We start from the raw sequence: 22,862 nt of genomic DNA on the forward strand, positions 1-22,862 counted from the left end.
GAATTACCTGGAATTTGCTAGCGAGTTAAACTTTCAACCCTGAACACATCACCCCAAGAGTGACCAGATGTGATTTATTTATTTAGGTAATTACAGAGCACACAGTGATGGCAATCCAACAGGCAATGCCTGTGCCTAATATAGGTAGGTGCTAGAATCAAAGCAATAGGTTTAGGGGTTCCAATTAGTAGGAAAGGTAAATATCTAGGTTTTTAACAATTTCCTTCCTGGGCTGAGGGCAGACTGCATGCTGGTTCATTTAAAGAACAGTTTTTGAGGAAACCCATCATTCAGCAACACTATGGGCCCTATTACGTGTACGGTGGTCCAGAGAACCAGGGCACTCACGGTGGCGGTCCAACCACTGCCACACTGCGAACTTGCCCGCAGCATTACAAGTGTGGCAGTTGGACCGTCACAGGACCGCTGCGACTGCCGCGGATTCAGTGGTTGCGCAGCCGTGAGAGGCAGAAATATGCTGGCGGTGCCGCAGCTGCGCCGCTGATCATATTTTGAGTTGCCACTCCACTGCCCTTTTCATGGCGGGCTTGGGTTGCCGCGAGGCAACAAAGTGTCTCTGGGCCTGGGGGTGCATGGGGGGGGCGTCACATGCTGTGCCCCCCTAGATTTGCATCCCTAGTTCCTGCACAGAGTATGCCACATCGTGCAAGAAGGTGCGGTTGGCGCTCTGACAGCAGCGGTCTGAGTGTCAGGCTCATCTGCTTAACAGACCGCCGACGTTAAACCACCGCGACACCGCTCGTCAGACCAGGACTTCGTTCCTATTCTGGCGGGCAGCCGCACACCGGCTTTGGTGGTCTAACAGCAGACGGCACGTTGGCGCCGCAGCTGTGGGTCCACCAAAGTCATATGAAGGCCCTACTTGGAATTGAGTCACGGCTTCCTAGACCTAAAACTAATCTGGCTGCTGTATTTTGGGTAATCTGAAACATCAAGATGAGGTAGTTTGGTTTCTGTGAAAGCGAATTGCCATAGTCCAGGCAAGTGGTATTCACAGCTTGGAGAGTGGTCCCACAGCAGTCTGCTGGAGCAAGAGGGAAACATTTCCATCAAGTACCAACGGTAGTAGATCATGTTGATGTCAGTTAGTTAACATGTCATAAGTTTCCTAATAGAGTTCACTGGAACTAAGGTGGCACCCTTCGATGCAGGTCACTGGGCATTACACCAACTGCTATAGATTACATGACGGCTATGACTTCCGTCTTGCTAGAGTTTAGTAGAAGAGCATTACGACTCGTCCATTCAGCTGCACTCACTATTCACAACTTCAACATTTCACTTTGCCCTTCAGCCAAATTTACAGATGGGCATTGTCTGAATACGCCTAAAACATACAACTGACACAATGGATCAAAGTTGCTAATGGTTAAATGAAGTAGGGCTGCGGATGAGCCTTGAGGGACTCCATAACTTAGTTGATGTCGGTGTGACCTATCAGCACCCAAAGACACATCTTAGTTATGCCCCTGCAGGAGGAAATCAACCACATGAGCAACGCGTGCCTCACTTCCTACTCTTGCATATAATGAGTAAGTATAGAATAAGAGACAGTCTGAAAAGGCAGTGGAGCGGTCCAAAAGGACGATGCCTGCTGCCTTTCTGGCAACCAGAGCGGAGTTAAGGCTATCTATGGCCGATTGGGTCCGGACACAATCACTCGTTGTTTTTGAAGCATTGGTATAGTTGAGCTTTAACTGTACTCTCTATAACTTTTGTGGAGAAAGTGAGCAGAGGAAGGGCCAATGCCAAGGTCCTGGCACTATGACTTACAGCCCGATTCATCATCGGCATGTTTTGCGAGTCTGTAAAACGAATAATAAGGAATCGCTATTACAGACTCGCAAAACGGGATTCATGTAGGAATCGCAAAATAAATTGCGATTCCTATACATTCCTTATTTGCGATTAGCAATTTGCTAATCGCAAATAAGGATGCGATTTCAAGGGTGCTGGGTTGTCCACAGGACACCCTGTAGCACCCCTGAAATGTAAATTAGACTCATGTTGCGCACACACATGTCCAAAGGACATGTGTGTGTGTAACATACAACTGAGAAAAATGCACAAAAGTGCATTTTTCTCAGTTTTCGCTATTTACCACGAAGTCTGACTTCGCGGTAAATAGCGGGAATAAATAGCGAATTCGCAGTTTTTTATTGGGTCATGAATAGCATTTAAGGAATCTCAAATTGAGATTCCTTAAATGTGATTGCAATTTGAGAAATCACAATTTTTTGCGATTTCTCAAATTGCGAGTACATGACCCAATGATGAATTTTAAATGCCATTTTTGCGGGTGCAAACGGCCGAATTCTGCGATTCGCACCGTTTGCGCCCGCAAAAATGCTTCATGAAACTAGCTGTTAATCCTTTCTAGCTTTTAGGAACAATTTTTAAGAAGAGTTAACTAGACTAGGCAAACTGATGACAGAAATCTGTAAGGTGAGCAGTGATCTCAGGAGCCCATTTCTAAGATCTTAAGGAAAGCCTGCTTTGATGCAGTGCAATTTAACCTGCACAAAGTGTGCATCTGAGGGGAAAACTCGCCAATCCTTACTGCAGAAGAGGGAGGCTGGGCAAGCTGCGGTAGTGGGAGAGCAGAATGAGGTTTTACAAAGTTGATGAGCATTTTAAGGAATTTTCTCTTGAAAGAAGTCAGACAAACTATGGCAAAAAAACTAAAGTTAGAAAGTGTGCTGAATGAGTGAAGAATTGCTGTCCAAGGCCTACAGCTCGCTTAACTACATTAAAAATGTCCTGTGAAGAAATTGGAGCATTATTAGAACTGTAATCAGCCGCACTTTTAATATTTTTTTTTTGCTGGGTTGTACGGTCTCTCTTTTCTGAACCTGAATTAGTCGCCTAGGGGCGCTCAGCTACTTTGCATGATGTCCCCTGACCTAGCAGGTTTGAATGCCAATGACTGCAAGGACAGCTTGACACATGAGGAAGAGAAGAACATATCACCCTGAAGCTTTAACTCTTGCTTATTCTTGTGATGAATGAGTAACAGCGAATCGAACAAATGCAGCTCCAAAAGTTTCAAATACATACCGAGGAATAGATTCTGTTCCGACAGCAGGTAATGTTTCCCGTCTCGGGCATAAAACCCATCGACCACAGCATCCCACAGGGGTCTGTACTCAAGGCAGCCGGACAGCAGCTCCAAGACAAAGGCCCCATCTGATACTGCAAGCGTCTGAGAGGACAAAGGCAGAGAGTCAGAAATAATGAACATGGGGACTAGGACACACAAACACACCCAGGGGCCATGCATTCTTAGGTGATGGCCAGCCTCACCTGAAAGGCATTGGGCATCTATCACCTCCCGCTAAGAAAAAGCCATCAAACGTATTTCATGCATGCCAACATTTTAGAAGATAGAGATTTTTAAAAGATAATTACGAGAATGTATTCCCCCATTAACTACTATTGAAGGAGAGGAAATGTCAGGCTACAGGCAGTAAAAATAAAGCCATGTTTTGCTTCAAATGTCGGGCGTCTCCCGCCTGAATCGGGTCCGGCATGTATGGTATTGCCTGTGGCAAGCTCTGGCGAGGATTCACTAAAGGAGGGCAGGTATTTGGGCCTCCAACACTTCGATGATCTTGGGGAGGTCTGATCCAACCACAAACGCATCACCAGCCTTCCAACCTATTTCATTAGTATTTTTGCAACATTTCCACTTTTTTTGTTTGCAGTTTTATATAGCAGGAGCTTGGCCCAAGGGCATGAACTCCAGATTACTTTTCACAACGTCGGATACGGGGAAGGTACGGGGAAATTAAGTGGGTTCCCTAGAATTACAGGGTGTTGAGCCGACGCCGGGACTCAAACCTGAATCCCCAGTTCCATAGTTGGCAGCTAGGCCACTGCTTCTCCCTCAGGCGGGCATGTTCTTGCTGAAGAGAGTTCATAATGTAGTTTAAGGAATTCTTATGTTACAATCTATTGAGTTTACTGTAAATCTTCTTCAGTCCAGTCATTGTTTACAGTCGTGTCTTTTGAACAGAATGTACAAGTAGGTCCCCAGCTGGCGCGCTGATGCGGAAGCGGAGAGAACTGTCAGAGGGAGCAGTATTCCAGGACAGCGCAACGCACATATATGCATTGATAGCAAGCATCAGAGATGTACGTTAACAGTTGGAGTCATTGATGGAAAATCAGAACACAACCACCATGATTTAAGGCAGTAAAACTCTCAAGAGACACAAGCTGAGGCCTACAATGGGCGGATGACTAGACATTGCACCAAGAAAGGTCTGCAGTGATGGACAAAGTAGGAATCTAAACCCTGGATTCACTGGTCATAAAGCATAATATTTAACATCCATAACACAAGAGACACAACCTTTTAATGTCCCAAGGTTTACCCACAGGCAAGGGCAGGAGCCGCTGAGATAAAGGATATCTTTGATCCACAAATATTTTCACTTAGCCCCAAGAGAATAAACCTAATGTTGAGACTAGGGGTGATAAAAAAGGGCCCAGAAAAAAACGAACTTAATTTAACAGTGAACTAGAAAATGGACCAATATCAATGGCACAATCAACGCTGAAGCTACCAACACCAAGGTTGGTGATCCTGTCTGTAAACAGCAATATCAGTAGACAACTTCTCAGACATCTGACCACTAGCAACATAGACTAAGACGTGGCTGATACTGGTAACAAGACAATATCAGACCCTAAGGGATCTAACAGCCAGGTATATGCCCTTTGGAAATGACAGAGGAAATGGTCAATGCAGCGGATCTACCTGATGTTGAGGCACAACACTCATCACCATGATCTTTTTTCTGCTATACATGGGTGTCTGGGGACCAGCCAAGTACTTGGATTATGGCCTTATTGAAATATGCAGGTTTCAAACAGGAAGAATTTAAATGATTTTTTTTCAGTGCAGGGAAGTAAAATGCACATAATCTTCAGTGGTTCAATAATTTTTTCCCAAAAAATCAGATGGAAGATATGGTGGTTCTTGCTTGCAATGTTTAATGGACTACTTTCTCTTAACTGAACTTGCTTTTCTATAGTAGCTTTGTTGGAAAACATAAAAGCTCTATCTATCTATCTATCTATCTATCTATCTATCTATCTATCTATCTATCTATCTATCTCTCTATCTACTATCTATCTATCTATCTATCTATCTATCTATCTATCTATCTATCTACCTACCTATCTCTCTATCTATCTATCTATCTATCTATCTATCTATCTATCTATCTATCTATCTATCTATCTATCTATCTATCGCCCTCACACTATCGATCTATCTATCTATCTATCTATCTATCTATCTATCTATCTATCTATCTATCTATCTCTCTATCTACTATCTATCTATCTATCTATCTACCTACCTATCTCTCTATCTATCTATCTATCTATCTATCTATCTATCTATCTATCTATCTATCTATCTATCTATCTATCTATCTATCTATCTACTATCTATCTATCTATCTATCTATCGCCCTCACACTATCTATCTATCTATCTATCTATCTATCTATCTATCTATCTATCTATCTATCTATCTATCTATCTATCTGTCTATCTATCTATCTATCTATCTAATATATGGCCCCCATTTCTTTCACAAAGAATATATACTTTTAAGGGACTAAAAACAGGGATGTGTCCCACTTCCCCTATAGCTTAGTCTTTCAACATCGATCTCAGTGTAGCATTGTCAACCGATTGCACCTGTCCCCAAACTTTTGCTTTTGCTTTTCAATGCCTAAGTAGGAAGTTGTCAGGTTCCTTGGCAGAAGGTGATGAGGGCTAAGCTGACACCTGCCCTCTCAATAAGGAAAAGTGGCCTATTTGGGATCTATTGAATCCTGCCTTAATAAGCTTCGATGATTTAGAAAAGGGGGTGGTGATGAACAGAGTGTCTGAGTTAAACAGACCACTCTTACCCAGTCCAAAGATCAGGGCTTGATCCATCACCGTTATTTATCTCACTGCCCCATCCCAGCTCAGAACCTGGCTATATGCAAATCAGTCTGTCCCTGGCCCAGTGCATCATGGGAACAGGGCAGACTAAACTACCAAGCCAGTTCTTCACCAGAAAGGAGACAAGCTACCGGGGACCGGTTTCTGGCATTTCAGCCTTCTTCAGCCCGGCTTGCTTGAATCCTGATGGAGCAGTGAGAAAGGGCCTATTTGGGAACTATTGAATCCTGCCTTAATAAGCTTCGATGTCATGCCTATAGGATAGTTTTTCAGCTACCTAATGCCTCCTGTTGCACGCAATTGAGGCTAGAATTTGAGCATGTTAAACAATCCATCTATCTATCTATCTATCTATCTATCTATCTATCTATCTATCTATCTATCTATCTATCTATCTATCTATCTATCTATCTATCTATCTATCTATCTATCTATCTATCTATCTATCTATCTATCTATCTATCTATCTATCTATCTATCTGTCTATCTGTCTGTCTGTCTGTCTGTCTGTCTGTCTGTCTGTCTGTCTATCTATCTATCTATCTATCTATCTGTCTATCTATCTATCTATCTATCTATCTATCTATCTATCTATCTTTCTATCTACATTGCAGAGGCAGCAGTAGTTAGGTCAGACTTTCCATTGTGTTTTGCTAATAACTTTGGTACCGTTGAACAAATGAGCACGAAAACTTCCCCAACAAATATTCATCCAATTCGAAATCTGCAGGACATGTTTCATTCAGCTCTGTCAAGCAGGTGCAGTCGGAGAGCTGTCAAAAACATATTTTCCCATTTTGACTCAATTAGTAAGCAACTAATGCAGCTGAACGGAATTACTGCAAACTTTGCATAAAAAGTAGAACTTTACTCAGGGAAGTGCCTTTGCTAAGTTTGGTGTAAATCCGTTCAGTAGTTTTTGAGAAATTAGTTTTAGATACGTGATTTTTGTAGCCTTCAAACTCAGTTCAGTTGTCAATCAAGATAGAGATATCTGGACCATTAATGTGGGACTGGTCTTTGTACCCTCGTGCACACATATCCAACGCCAGGTTCATGCACCCAAGGCACTCTGGATGTTGGGTTGTAACTTGAAAACAAATGTTGCAGTAGACATTACAGGGCGCAGGGACTCGGTCCCACCATCCCGAGAAAACTCACTGAAGGAGCCATAAGGGGTAGGAGGTGGCATTCCCTGACTCTCTTGCTCAGATGGGCGGATCTCAAAGGGACCCGCCTCTGCTGTTGAAGCAAACAAATGTAATTTTTGTCATGGGATACGCAGAGACCCTGGTATGCTTCCCAATAAGCACTGTGGCCCCCAAGGTCTGTAAATCCAGCCCATGGGTCTGCAAAACCCCAATAAAGAGGTTCTGTTGGGCATTTTGTGTAATTCATGAACTTTGTGATGGGTCCGTAGAGGCAGAGGTAAGCGCAACAAAGGCACATGCGTTTGTGGGTCCGTGGACTACAAAATGGGGTCTGTTAACACTTAAAAAACATAAGGCCAGGCAACAGACCAGGCCACAGTTTTCCACTTCAATATCGAGGAAAAAATATGATGGGGCAAAAATATCTAAGACTAAATATCGTGAAGCAAAATATCATGAAGGTAAGTATATACTGGTAACTATAGGTTTACTAATGCCATACGTAATACCTGACTATACCACTTTTCTATTGTGGTCAGCCCTGTGGGTTGTAGGCGGCATGCTGCGTTTAAGTACTATTGTCATGCCCTTTTTAATTATGAGCCTACCCTGGACTCTATTCTGTGTAGCTGCCGGCCTGCAGTTGCAGGTTGTAGGCGTGAAGCTGTGTACTGCCTATCACTCTTGTCTTCAATAAAGGTTTAAAAAAAACAAAAAACTATAGGTTTACTATAGTTAACTTAATATCTGCCTTGGTAATGAAAATATCTTTAAAATATGCAGATAGGGAATTAAGAAGAGTGTATCTATATTTACTTATATCATGTAATGACTTACCTTCATGATATTTTGGTTCTTGATATTTAGGTGTCATTATTACGGTCCCATAATATTTTTTTGCCCCCAATGTTTTGATACATACAATCCAGGCCACACGTCACCCTGAAGGCGAGGCCCCTCAGGGGTTGCTGACTGTGAAGGGTTAAGCTCAGGGGATGGCTGACGGTGAGGGCCTGTAGCCAACTCTTGCTGTTCGGGACCAAAAACCGCACACAGAAGGGTGTCCACCACCCACATCGCGTTGGGCGGAGGGCCTTGCTACATACAGTACGCGCTTCCGCAGTGCGTTAAGTGATGTCAGAAATATCAGGAATGATCGCACCAGCACAGAGCCTTTACTCAGACTTGCACAGTGTAGACCCCTCTTTAAGTGTAGAAGAGGTCGGCTTGGCAAAGATGGGGGACGGGGACATGGAAACTAGGCTAGGTCTCACTTCCAGGTTGTCGTAAGGACTTCCGCAGTCTCATAGATCCGTGGCTAAAAAAGACCATTGGAGCCTAAATTGTTCAGCTTGTTCCGCTTCCGTCAGTTCATCCCTTGGCTTTCGCGATCCTCATTGCTTGTTATTTTCACCCTTTTCTCAGTTCCCCACCTCTGAGCCCCTTGCTCTTTATCCTCTGTTTTACATCTACCCTTTTGTGCATTGAAAGTTCTTTCGGTCCATTACTTCTGTGCCGCATATCATCCAGACCTGCTGCTGCTCTCCATTTCGACAGAACCCCTGTGGCATTTGCATCAGCTACTCCTGCAGTAACATCTGAGCCCATCCTGCCCATCACTCCTGGCCTGATTCCTAGTCGGACTGGGGCTAGTCGCAGTGTATGCTCACAAAGCAGGAGGTAAGCTATAAATGTCGTTGATATTATATATTCAGTGCTTCAGTGCTTGTTGATAACAAATTCCATACTATCTCTTTTTCTCTGCCTCTCTTAAAATTATCTGAGCAGTGGTTCTGAGACAATCCTAGGATGCTGGTGGCGCCATTCTCCAATGTCTTGGGTGTCTTTTCCCTTCCAAACACACAGAGACACAAACCTGCCCTTATACTTAAGCCTTAATTCGAGACTTAGCTTCCTCACTTTATGAGGAATTCCACTGCTATGAGTACGTCCTAATTTCCTGACGTATCACCACTATGGGCCTGATACAAGTTTGGGCAGTCCTGGAGAGGCCGGTGGGCCACCAGGTGTCGCTCCAGGCGTCGAGGTTTGGGCCCATGATGAGTACTTCTGTTTTGTTGGTGTTTAGTTGTAGGCAGGTGTTTTTCATCCATTTGGCTTCCATGCCTTCTCGAAAGTTGCGTCTGGCGGTGTTGGGCTAGTTGGATAGGGAGAGGATGAGCTGGGTGTCGTCTGCGTATGACACGATGTTGAGTCCGTAGGTTCTGACGATGGGGGCAAGTGGAGCCATGTAGACGTTGAAGAGCGTCGGGCTGAGGGAGGAGCCCTGGGGGACTCCGCAGGTGGTAGGTGTGGGGTCCGAGAGGAAAGGGGGGAGTCTGACCCGCTGCGTCCTGCCGGAGAGGAAGGAGCAGATCCAGTCGAGGGCCTTGTCCTGGATTCCTGCATCGTAGAGTCTGCATATTAGGGTGCGGTGGGAGACTGTGTCGAACGCCGCTGATAGGTCGAGGAGGATGAGGGCTACTGTTTCTCCTTTGTCCAGTAAGGTGCGGATCTTGTCTGTTGCGGCAAGGAGGGCGGTTTCCGTACTGTGGTTTTTTCTGAAGCCGGATTGGGAGGTGTCGAGGATGTTGTGTTCTTCAATGAATGTGGCGAGTTGGCTGTTGATGGCTTTCTCGATGACTTTCACTGGGAACGGGAGCAAGGAGATGGGTCTGTAGTTTTTGAGGTCGGTGGGGTCCGCTGAGGGTTTCTTCAGGAGGGGGTTGACCTCGGCGTGTTTCCAGTCGTCGGGGAACGAGGAGGTCACCAGGGAGCGGTTGATGGTTTGGCAGAGCATGGGTGCGATGGTGTTGGCGGCTCTGTTGAAGATGTGGTGGGGGCAGGGGTCCGTGGGGGCCCCTGAGTGGATTGAATTCATTGTCTTCAGTGTGTCTTCGGTGGTGAGGGCTGTCCAGTCATCAATCGCTGGTTTCCGGGTGTCGGGGGTGGTTGGTGAGGGTTCAGTGTGTTGGTTGTCTTCGTCAAAGTTGTCGTAGATGCTCTTGATTTTGTGGTGGAAAAAGATGCTGAGTTTGTCGCAGAGGTCTTGTGAGGGAGGGATGTCGGTAGATTCGCTGGTGGGTTGGGCGAACTCCTTGATGATGCTGAAGAGTTCCTTGCTGTTGTGTGCGTGGGTGGAGATTCTGTCTTCAATCGCTTTTTTCCTCGTTTCTCTGATGAATTGATGGTGGGCGTTGGTGGCGGCTCTGAAGTTGTTGTGAGCTTCTGTGGATTTGGTGTTTCTCCAGGTCTTTTCGAGGCGGCGGCATGTGCCCCTGGACTCTCGAAGTTCGGTGGTAAACCATCTGGCTTTCTTGGCACGGGTATTGTTGTTTTTCTCGAGGGGGGCTATGGTGTTGGTGCTGTCCGAGTTCCATCTATGCAGGGTTCGGGCTGCGGTGTTGGGGTCGTCATTTTCCGCGATGGTTGGGGTGGAGTTGTTGAGTGAGGAGGTGAGCTGGTCATCTGTGATTTTGGTCCAGTTTCTTTGTGGAAGCAGGTGCTGGTGTCTGTGGATGTTCTGAAGGTGAAGTGGACGCAACGATGGTCGGTCCATGGGAGTTCGGTGGTGTGGCTGAAGGTGATGGAGTTTCCTGTAGTGAAGAGGGGGTCGAGGGTGTGTCCTGCTGAGTGGGTGGGCTCGGTCACGATCTGGCCGAGTCCAATGTTATGGAGGTTGTCCAGGAGGCATGTGGTGTTGGGGTCCAGTTGATTGTCGAGGTGGAAGTTGAGGTCTCCCAGCAGGGTGTAGTTGGTGGATGCGATGGCCTGCGGGGAGATAATGTCCGTGATGAAGTTGGCGAAGGGTCCGCGGGGTCCAGGGGGTTGGTAGATGAGGGTTCCTCAGAGGGCGGCGGTGGGGCTGGCCAGTATCTTGAAGTGAAGGTGTTCCATCAGTTTTGTGGACTCATCAGGGAGTGTGCTCAGGCGGAGGCTGGATTTGTGGACGATGGCGATTCCTCCTCCTAGGTGGGTGGGGCGGTCCTTCCTGGAGATCTTGTATCCTTGGGGGATGGCGATGGCGATGTCCGGTCCCGAGGTGGTGTTGGTCCAGGTTTCGGTGAAGAATGCTACATCTGGGGTGGTGCTGTCGAGGAGGTCCCAGATTTCTGTGGCGTGTTTGTGGAGGGATCGGACGTTGAGGAGGATGCATTGCAGGGTCTTCGGTTCGGTTGTGTTCTTGTGGACGGGTTGTGCTGGATCCGTGTTCTTGGCGGTGCTGCAGGTGTGCCGGCAGCGGTGACAGCTGAAGGGTCCATGGGTGTTGGTTGGTGATGCTAGCTTGCAGTTGTTTTTGCAGCCTGGGTTGAGTGCGTGGAGTGCTGCTGGGTCGTAGCGTTGGCAGGGCTGAGGTCCAGGGTTCCTGGTGCTGGTCGCGGACGGGTCGCAGACGGGTGCAGACGTGCTTGCCTTTGACGCGCCTTCGGTGCACCAGCGGCGCGCCCGCAGCCCGCGGCCGCTGCGCGGCCACGCAGTGGCCGCCATTAAGTAGGGGTCGGGGAGGGCTGGACAGCTGGGAGGCGGGAGCGGGGAGGGGAGCTGGATTGGGCCGGTCACGCTGGGGGGGTGAGGGCCCGCGGGGGCAGCAGCGGCGGGGAAAGGTAAAGGGAGGAAAGAAGGGATAAAGAAAAAAGGGAAAATAAGGCACAAAAGAGCAGAGATGCAGAAAAGAGCAGAAAGGTGAAAGATAGAAAGGGTAGAAAAACGAGTGAAAACGAGTGAAGGAGCAGAGTGAGAGAAAGGGAAAATGGCAGAAATAAGGCACAAAAGAGCAGAGGTGCAGAAAGGTGAAAGATAGAAAGGAGAGAAAAACGAGTGAAAACGAGTGAAGGAGCAGAGGGAGAGAAAGGGAAAATGGGCAGAAATGAGGCGCAAAAGAGCAGAGGTGCAGAAAGGTGAAAGATAGAAAGGGGAGAAAAACGTGTGAAGGAGCAGAAAGAAAGAAAGAAAGGAGACAGAGGTCCACTGGACCACCAGGGATGAGGCTTAGGGAAACCTGCGGGTGGAGGAGGGCCTCGATCACTAACACTCAAGAGTGCAGGGGCAGGGGCACCTCACTTAATGGTGGAGCTGCGAGGGTGGGAGAGCAATTTCACTGACAATGAGTCAGTGGTCTTGCTGGGATCCGCCAATGGTGAGCCTTGCCCACAAGGTGCGCCACTTTTCGTACGTTGTCAGCCCCCTGGCGTCCGCGGATAAACCCCACTTGATCGGAGTCAACCAGGCCCGGCATGTGGGAGTCCAGACGTTTCGCCAGTATTTTGTGTAGATTTTAAAGTCAGTATTTAATGAGGCAATCAGGCGGTAGGACGAGCACATGCCCGGGTCCTTCCCAGTCTTCAGTATCAGAGCAATCTCAGCCATCCCCATGTCTAGAGACGGGCCTCGTTCCTCTGTGAAGGAGTTAAACAGCCGGAGCAAGTGAGGGCCCAGCTGTGCCTAGAATACTCAATAGAAGGATAATGGGAGGCCATCAGGCCCAGGTGTCTTCCCCAAGTGCAGCTCCCGCACCGCAGATGTTATCTCCTCTTGCGTGATCGCCTCTTCCAGGAGTTGAGTAAATTGGGGATGGAGCTTCGCGCCGCCATAACTCCCCACCACTTCCTCTATGAGCTCAGAGGGGGGCCTCTCCTCAGTGTAGAGGGATTCGTAGTAATCCTTGAAGGCTTCGCATTTAGCTCTAGCCGCCGCAACCCTAGTCCCGTCTGGCAGCTGCACGTTGGCTATGTGGGCCTTTGCAGCTCTGGCCCTCAACCGCCTCGCTAACATTCTCCCCACTTTATCACCACCCTCGTAGTACTTTTGCTTCAACGCCACTAGGGAGGATTCAGCCCTATTGGCGCGCAGTAGCCTGAGCTGACCCCTAAGGTTGGCCAGATGCCTCCTTGACTTCTGGGTAGAGACGCTCTGGTCTCGCACCTCGGCCTCCCGCAAATCCTCCGTCAATTTGTCCTCAATTGCTCGCACCTCAAGCGCCCTTGCTATCGAGAGGGACGTGATGTGGCCTCGTATCATTGCCTTGAAGGCGTCCCATACCACCAGGAAGGGAGTCTCCGGTACGTCGTTACGCTCAAAGTAGAAAATGATGGCCTCTCGGATGTCCTCAACATCCGCTGCGTCCCGCAGGATACTTGGCGGAAGATGCCACTTCCTCTCTCTGGGGGGCAGCCGCTGGGTCTTGCAGGAGCAGTTCGACGTGAGCGTGATCAGAGATCGAGATGTCGGACATCTCCACCCCCAGAACATCGCGGAGAAATCAGGGGATATGAACAAGAAGTCGATGCGAGAGTAGGAACGATGGGCATGAGAATAGTATGAGTATTCCCTTTTATCCGGGGAGAAGTATCGCCACGAATCAAAGAGCCCCAGTTCTTTGAATCGCTTACGCAGTTTCGAGGACATCGCCCCAGTTCCACTAAATGAGCCCTCGCTCCTATCTAGCCGTAGGTCCCAAACCAAGTTCAGGTCTCCTACCACAATGAGCGATGAACCGTTCCGCGGCACGTGCTCTCTCAAAAGGTCTCTAAGGTATCGGTCCTGCACCTGATTGGGAGCATAGATGTTACACAGGGTGAGGCGCCTCCGTCCTACCACCACTTCCACCCTGAGAAAGCGCCCATCGCCACTCTTGAAAGGCCTGTCTGCACCCCGCCTGATGCCAGCCCTGCACAGTATCGCCACCCCCGATTTCTTGGTATCAGTAGCCGTCCAAAATTGCAGAGGGTACTTTGGGTGTGCCATGCGCGCAGTGTCTGCCTGGAGAAGATGAGTCTCCTGTAGGAGAATAATATCTGGGTTCTGGCGGGTAAGATAGTGCCACACCTGCTTACGCTTAATAGGCGAATTAAGGCCCTTCACGTTGAGGGTTAGGATCTTCAGGGGGCCATGCACACTCCCAGTTGTATTAGGTACCATCAGGAATCGCCGTCACTCCCATCGCCGCTAACCCACACACACCATTCACATCCCAGTTACAAGTCCACTCCCCACCTCCCCCACCAACCACCAGGATCTCCCACCCCCCAGGTCCCACACAGAAGAGGAAGGAGACAGAAAAGAGTACAGAGGAGAATAGAAAAGGAGCTAGAAGCAGGAAACAAAAAACTTGCAGCCGAAGAGGCTGGTCATTCAAACACAACAATCGCGGCCAACGGGGCCGGAGTTCTCTGACCCCATTACAGGGCATCCTACACCCACAGGTTTGGACGCTCTTCGGGATGTCACTCCCAAGGGGGCAGGCCGGGGGGGGCGTGGTGGTCACAAAGTACATTTGGGCGTGGGGCTCCCACCGCCCCGAGTCTCAGTCATCGTGATCTGGGCGCATAATGAACAAGCCCCCCACAGTTCAATCCATAAGTCAATGATAGGAGATGTTAGGGCAGCATACCAGAAGGGATGAAGCATGGTCAACTCCGTTGTCAGGGCGTGAGAGATCCCCGTCGTACTTAGCCTTATCTCCTTCAAGGGATCGAATATGAGCTATAATGTCCTGTTTTGCCTGACTGTGTGTGGCTTCCGCCGCAGGAGGGGTGCGCCGCCGTCTCTGTACCACGGTCCAATCCGGGCCAACTGGTGTTCTCTTTCGATCAGAATGGCAGGTCGGACTCGTCGGGGGAGACGTCGACATGTGGAGAAGTTGTGCCGCTTCAGTGTACGATCTCAGAGTTCTGCGTTTGCCCTCCCATTGGAAGATGAGCGCAAATGGGTGCCCCCATTGGTAGGCGATGTTCATGCCCCGCAATTTTTCCGTCACAGGGCGGAAAGCTCGCCGTCTCTTCAAGGTGTTAGGCGCCAAGTCCTGAAAGATTTGAATCTTGTGGCCTTTATATCGTAGGTCTGGTTGGTCCCGTTTCCGCTTCCATATCTCCTCTTTCTCCACAAAAAAGTGCACTCTGGTGAGGATGTCCGGCAAGAGGCCCGGTCTCCCAGCCGGGGCCGCCACTCGGTGCGCCCGGTCCAGTGTGGGGGGCGACACGTCCTCATCACCCCGGACCTCATGAAGGAGCTGCGCTACATAGTCCATCATGTCCTCCCCTTCCTCTCCGAGCGGAACCCCTCGAATACGGAGGTTGTTGCGCCGGCTCCTGTTCTCCAAGTCCTCCTGTTTAATCTGGAGATCAATATTCTGCTCCTCCAGGGCTAGCAGGCGCTGCCATAGGTGTTCCTGGTCCTCCGTACGCGTGTCCATAGTTTTCTCCAGGCCATAGACTCGGTCTCCAAGCTCCGTCACCTCCTTTCGAAGCTCAGTGACACATGAGTGTACCTCAGACCGCAAGGACCCTATCTCCACCTTGGGCACGGTCATGAAGGCGGCCATAAATGCCGGCGTGACCGGCGCGGATTCCGGAGCAGCCCGGGACGATCCCTCCCCGGCCACGGGCGCCCCCGCCTTGCCCCAAATGGCCACCACAGTGTTGTCCTTGGGGGCCTCTGCCGGGTCGGTCTTGGCGCCTTTATTAGAGCGTGTCATTGTCTCTGTAGGCCAGGCAGGACAGAGGGAAAAGTACGTCCCGCTCAAAAGGCTTGCCGGCCTTCCAGCAGGTCGGGCGGTCGCGCCACTGCTTCCACACAACCGCAGTCTATGGGCAATTACTGAGGGGAGGAAGGGGTGGCCCACCAGGGATATCGCACTAGTCAGGTCGGAACCCTTGGAGCTTTCCCGGGCTGCAGTCGGTCAGCGGTGGGTCCCCTCTCCCCCCCTGTGAAATTCATGCAGCTCACCTCCGCTATGCAGCCAAGCCCCTCCGCGCAGCGTCACCTGAAGGTTTCCTCCGAGCGCCTCTCCCAGGCCAGCGATGCTGACCATTCAGGGTCCGATCTCAGCAAGCCCCGAGGGGGGGTCCCCGACCGGCCTTTCCGCCACTCTGCGTGTGAGGTCCACCCGCCACAGATCACTCCACAAGAACGTTGTGTACCCCAGTCGTTCCTCCTCCGCAAAATGGCGGTCGCCGCACACTGAAGGGCCTCGCCGCCTTGCCGCGGCTCACCTCCTTTCAGGCCGTGTCCGTGGCCAGGAACTCCCGCCAGGCCACAGTCCTCAGTCACCGCTCCTCGGTGGGGTGTAGATCGCCTCACTCCCCCGCTGGGCCGAGCCGCCAGTCTGTCTCCCCAAGGCTCCAGGCCTACCAAGATGGCGGGTCTTCAGGCACTAGGCCTCGGGGACAGACGCATTCACCCCAGGCGCAGTAGGAGCAGAGGCCGCCCCGACAGGCCTCCGGGGCGAGGGAGCACCACCCCCGGCAGTGCGCTCAAGTCCTCCGGGGTTCGCAACGTCTGCTCTCAGCGCCAGCCGCCTATGCGGCACCGGACCGCAAGGCCAGGGTGATACCAATACACTCGGCCGCCAGCAGGCGAGATTCAGCGGGCTTCCGCTATAGACTCCCGGAGCGGGTCTCCGCACTCTGCTGCACTCGTTTGGCAGCCGGGTCCCAGGAAGGGGTCTCAATGGACCGCCAGCATCGGTCCGCTCCCAGGGCTTCTCGTAGGCAGCTGCTCTGTGCCTGTCTCGCTGCTCACCCGGCAATGAGCAGGGATCGGGCCGCCACCGTAGGATCTCAAGATGGCGGGCGCCGCTCGCGATGCGCTGTCCGTCCGCTCTGGGGATCGCCCCTGAGGCACCGCTCTCCTAAACCAGCTTCTGGGCACTCAGCAGCGACGTGTCCACTCCGCTAGGGCACTCAAAGGGGAGGTTAGATGCCCCTTGATCCGCTTTGATAGCAAATACAGGCCGGCGGCAGCGGGAGCCCCACCAGAGCACGTCCGCTCACATCGCCGCTCAAGCCACGCCCCCCATGAGAGAGAGTTTTGAGAAGGAGTTGCACTCAAGTAGAAATCCATGAGGCAGTCAGAATCAGAATCAGAATAAGCTTTATTCGATTTCAGTCATATAAAATCACAAAAGCATCATGAGGCAGTCAACTAAGTGTATAATACACCACTGACGTTCAAATGTAGAAACTGCTAAGAGTGATGTAGCCCAGTGGGGTGCAATAAGAGAACTGGGGTGTGGTCAAGAGCAGCCTTTTTTTAAAATACACCCACAAGTAAAGTGATTATTAAATGAAATACAGGGGCATCATAAAACGAATGCAAACAGCACTAGCCATTGCACTGTTTTTAAACTTAGGTTTATTCAATGTGAATTGAGTGTCACTATGTCTATGTTATCTTTATTTTTATGACAATTGATTGCTTTGTATGTATAATTCAATTTGCCCAATGGGGATTAATGTCTGTGCACGATTATGTCGCCAGGTATATTGTACCCCATTTAAAAATGGCAGCGAAATTTGTGAACTGTTGCAAAGTGCTACATTTATATTTTTTGCCTATTGTGGACATTTAAAAACACTGTCTGCATCTGACGCTTTACTCTTGCTGTACTTGAATTACAATATAGAGCAAACACTGCCTGGAGTGCTGTATTTCTTTTGTTTACTCCTAATTCTATTCGGATTTCTCATTAAGATTAGCATTTTGTAATTTTGGAAAAAAACATTATATAAAATAAATAAAAGTAAACATAAGTAAATGTTCAAAGTATACAAAAAAGGATCATTTATTATATATGCCGCGTAAATATTTAATAGAGGTTTCACTTGTATATTACACCATGTACATAATGCAGTTCATCTCTAGGTTTGGGGTGCTACTAATACCCAACAGAAGACAATGAGTCTATTTTTAATGGTGTTAGTATTGTAATAAGGTCTAGGCTAGCAAAAAGGATGAGGTGAAAATTTGATTAGGTTTATGAGTTGGGTGAGGGCTAAAATAAGAGAAGGTGCAAGTCATTGCATATGGTATGGTGTAAAAAGAAGAGAAGAGTGGTACAAGCAGATGTATGTAAGAAATTCTAATCTCCCTATGTGTAAAATAGCATATACAATACATGTAAGGGAAAATAGTAGGCAATAGCAGGAATTGGGCTAATGTGTATCAGTGCAATTCAAAACTGTAGTGTAACCAATTTGTCATTTTTACCTCTACATGTTTTTTTCACATAGACATGCTTTTTATTTTTAAATATTATTTATTTTTTATTTTAAACAATGAAGGTGTACAATAAACACTTTGGATTCACACAACAATGCATAATTATAACTTCTACAATTTATCACTAATCAAGTACTTCAGGACAGTTTCCAAAAGTCTCATCTCATCATTAGTGTAGCTACACCAACTTCAAAAAACCTAAATCTTCTAAGAACACACTTTCACAGAATACCCAACTGCTCAAGATGAGCCACCAGGAGACAGAGTTAAAACATAAAAGCCATGGAGTAATATAAACGAAACAATCACTACATCTCTGAGCTCAGTAAACCTCCATGAACCTCTCAGTAAACCCAGTTCCTGCCCCAGAGAGAGCACAACCCTCTCACCCCTGCATCTGTGTGCCAGCATTGTTGTCGTTTACGTCTTGCATTACTAAACACTAAAGCTCCCACTGCTGCATCAACTCCTTTTTAGGTCTCGTATGCGAGAGATATTGAGAGCTGCTCCAGGAAAGCTTGCCTGCACTGCCTCACACTGCTGCACGCCACAAACTGCTGCACGCCTCACACTGCTGCACGCCACAAACTGCTCCACGCCTCACACTGCTGCACGCCTCACACTGCTGCACGCCTCACACTGCTGCACGCTGCACACTGCTGCATTACTCATACTAGCTGCATGAACCTGCGTCCACTTTCACTCCTCTCAGTCAACTCACTTATCATACATCATAATAGAAAGTGCCATATAACTCTTAAGATTTCCTATAGAATAAAAATTGAACAAATGTATTTGTTGTACATAAAAACGGGAGTATTTCATATGTAAATACATGTACCTAACATAATCAAGCTAATATCACAGATTAAAAAAAGGACAATAATACAATACAAATGAATTAATTAAATTAAAAATACCACTCCAAGTGGAGGTAGGTTCATGCACCTAGTGTGCTTTTGAAGTTTACCCTTTGGGATTTTTCATATTTCACTGTGTAAGTGCCATAGTCCCAAGGGTTCAGTAAGGGGCTCCTCTTACCTTCAAAGCATTACTCATACTACTGTATGCTGCACACTGCCACATGCCTCACACCGCTGCCCGCCTCACACTGCTGCACACCTCACACTGCTGCATTACTCACACTGCTGCATGCTGCACACTACTGCATGCCTCACACTGCTGCATGCCTCACACTGCTGCATGCCTCACACTGCTGCACGCCTCACACTGCTGCACGCCACTGACTGCTGCACGCCACACACTGCTGCGTGCCTCACACTGCTGCACGCCTCACACTGCTGCACGCCATACACTGCTGCACTCCACACACTGCTGCACGCCTCACACTGCTGCACGCCACACACTACTGCACGCCTCACACTGCTGCACGCTGCACACTGCTGCACTACTCATACTGCTGCATGCTGCACACTGCTGCACGCCTCCCACTGCTGCACGCCTCACACTGCTGCACACCTCACACTGCTGCACGCCTCACACTGCTGCATGCATCACACTGCTGCACGCTGCACACAGCTGCATTACTCACACTGCTACACACCTCACACTGCTGCACACCTCACACTGCTGCACGTCTCACACTGCTGCATGCTGCACACTGCTGCACGACACACTGCTGCATGCCTCACACTTCTGCATGCCACACACTGCTACACACCTCACACTGCTGCATGCCTCACACTGCTGCACGCCTCACACTGCTGCATGCTGCACACTGCTGCACGACACACTACTGCATGCCTCACACCTCTGCATGCCACACACTGCTACACACCTCACACTGCTGCACGCCTCACACTGCTGCACGCCTCACACTGCTGCACGCCTCACACTGCTGCATGCTGCACACTGCTGCATTACTCACACTGCTGCATGCTGCACATTGCTGCACGCCTCACACTGATGCACGCCTCACTCTGCTGCATGCCACACACTGCTTCACGCCACACACTGCTGCACGCCACACACTGCTGCACGCTGCACACTGCTGCACGCTGCTGCATTACTCATACTGCTGCATGCTGCACACTGCTGCACGCCTCACACTGCGGCACGCCTCACACTGCTGCAGGCCTCACACTGCTGCACGCCTCACACTGCTGAACACCACACAACACCACCATATCACTCAGGGACACCACCATATCACTCCAGGACACCACCACTTCACTATAGAACACCACCACATCACTCTGGGACAGCAGCACATAACTCAGGGGCACCACCACATCACTCAGGGGCATACCTCAGGGGCACCACCACATCACTCAGGGGCACCACCACATCACTCGGGGACACCACCACATCACTCACAGACACCACCACATCACTCAGGAACACCACCACATCGCTCTGGAACACCACCACATCACTCAAGGACACCGACACCACCACATCACTCTGGGACACCACCACATCATTCTGGGACACCACCACATCACTCTGGGACACCACCACATCACTCAGCCCAACCACCACATCACTCAGCACCACAACAGCATCATTCAGCACCACAACAGCAATGTCCTTGCTTGCTACCAACAAGCATTGCCATAGCAAATAGGACTCGCATTAGGAAAGTGTAAGCTATTGGCTTTGTAAATAAAAATGCTATTAATTTATATATTTTCAAAGCCAACACATATTTTAAAAAAATTGTCATTTACAATACCAATAGCTCACACTTTCCTAATGTGAGACCTATTGCATTGCAAATGCTTGTTATTCTTGACTCCATAAGCCTTGTGTACTGACCATTCAAATGACTCCCTCTGAGTGCAGCTTCAGAGTCGCTAGCACCATTTCATCCCTGGTTTCATGAGTCCACATCGAACTGTTACAGACACTCCCAGACCATTCAGCTTGATGGTCTCCTTATGCTTTTGAGCATCTCTCATCATTGTTTCAATTGCATGATAGTTTTGATCAGACTGTCTCTCAAATTCATCAGATAAATCATAATGTCTCTTTTTGTCTGCACTTGGTCTACCAGCTTCTGCGTCACAGTGGTTGATGCGGTGATAGATCTGCGACCTCAACAACACTCTAGAGAGCCTCAGTGAATGAATGGAACTCAGACTGCTACTCCAGGCATGTCCCAAACTCAGATTCAACAGACGTGAAAGGATTGTCCATTCATCCACTGCTTCTTAGGCACATATCAGGCCTGCGTTATGGACAGGGGTCAATCACGCAGGCAAAGGAACTAGGCCTTAGTGGTAAAGGAACTGAGCCTTACTGGCCTTGCTGGGAGCTCCAAGCAAACATGGCCCACCTCACTTCACATATACATTAGTAACTACATTTTTACCTCTGCTTTTTTTAAATCCACTTGTTTGTATACACATTTTCTACATACAATCATTTTGAGGTTTCAATTCCATGGCGTTCAGTTCAAAAACTTTATTCGATCATTAATTAATAATCATAAAAGTACATACATACATAAGTAGTAAAAACATAAGGATACAACTAATTTAAGAATAATCACGTATTAAGGAGCATGTTATTCCTCAAGCGTATCGCCTTTAAAATGAATACAGCAGTAAAAAAACAAATGTCCTGCGAATCAAGTCCAAATAAAAGCCCCATGGCCGATTCAATAGTGGATACATTATATTTTTTAAAAAGCGGTTTCAAATATATTTTTCGAAGGTGAAGATAAAAAGGGCATAACAATAGAAAGTGCTCTGCGCTTTGCTTTGTAGTCCCATCACATGGACAGGGGGCAGTAGTATAGGTTTTCATATCAGGATACGCGACAAGCAAATGAACAATCCCCATCCGTAATCTTGTCAAGACATATTGGTGGGATCGGATAGTATCCATTTCAAGGTATCCTGAGAATCCCATTTCTACCTTTTTATACCTATCGTAAAAAACATGTGTGGAAAACAGAGCAGTAGCTACATTTCGCTTTACCATACTGACCCTCAAAAATTCATGTTTGAGCTCAGTCTTCGGGATGTCTATAACACAGAAAGGGTTATCACGCACAGTAAGATTAAAGACATCTTTAAATGCTCGAATAATATAATTAAGCCAGGGGATACGGGAACATTTATCCATGTGGAGACAGTCTAAAATAATCTTTCTTGTGAAACCCGTCTTCTCCTTAGTCCATATAGATCTCCATACTAACAGTGGTCTTAAACTGATCAGGTCAGAAAGATGTTCCAGGCCAACCTCCTGATGGATCAGTTTTGTTGAAGCAGAAGATGGTAAACACAAGAGTTTTTTGACAAATTTGTTTTCCTCCACTTGGAGCGTATTATTATTACAATGGTCCCACACACCTGAGCCATAAAGGGCTAGAGCAACACATTTATGGCGGTATAAATACAACATGTCGGGTATCTGCCTAGAGCCTAACATGGATGCAAACTTAAATATGCCAAAGGAACACTTGGCCATTTTAGCTCTTACATTGATCATTTCTGGCGCCCACATCCCCCCACTATTAAAGGTGATACCCAGGTAACAAAATTTGTCAACCACTTGTATAGTTTGATCCATAACTGTAAAGGGCCTTAGATTTTTGAATTTCTTACCGCAGGGCGTTATAAAAGTTTTTGAATTATTAATTTTTAATTTTCTCCAATTAATAAAATCTACAAATTTGTTCATGAGTTTTTGCAACCCAAGAGGAGTTTGTGAGAGCAGAACCGCGTCATCCGCGTAGAGCAATATTGGGATGGAAAG

At 48.2% G+C, this 22,862-nt stretch overlaps 1 protein-coding gene across 1 annotated transcript in view; it reads right to left on the bottom strand.

Moving 5' to 3' along the window:
* Positions 1-22,862, bottom strand: part of CFAP99 (cilia and flagella associated protein 99) — a 413,087-nt gene that overhangs the window by 384,733 nt on the left and 5,492 nt on the right. Inside the window, exon 2 of the mRNA XM_086964541.1 lies at positions 3,079-3,223. Coding sequence (XP_086820667.1) covers positions 3,079-3,223 — 145 coding nt within the window. The remainder of the gene's footprint in view (positions 1-3,078; positions 3,224-22,862) is intronic.

This window comes from Lissotriton vulgaris, chromosome 3_2, assembly GCF_964263255.1.
Source record: "Lissotriton vulgaris chromosome 3_2, aLisVul1.2, whole genome shotgun sequence".
Classification (NCBI taxonomy): domain Eukaryota; kingdom Metazoa; phylum Chordata; class Amphibia; order Caudata; family Salamandridae; genus Lissotriton; species Lissotriton vulgaris.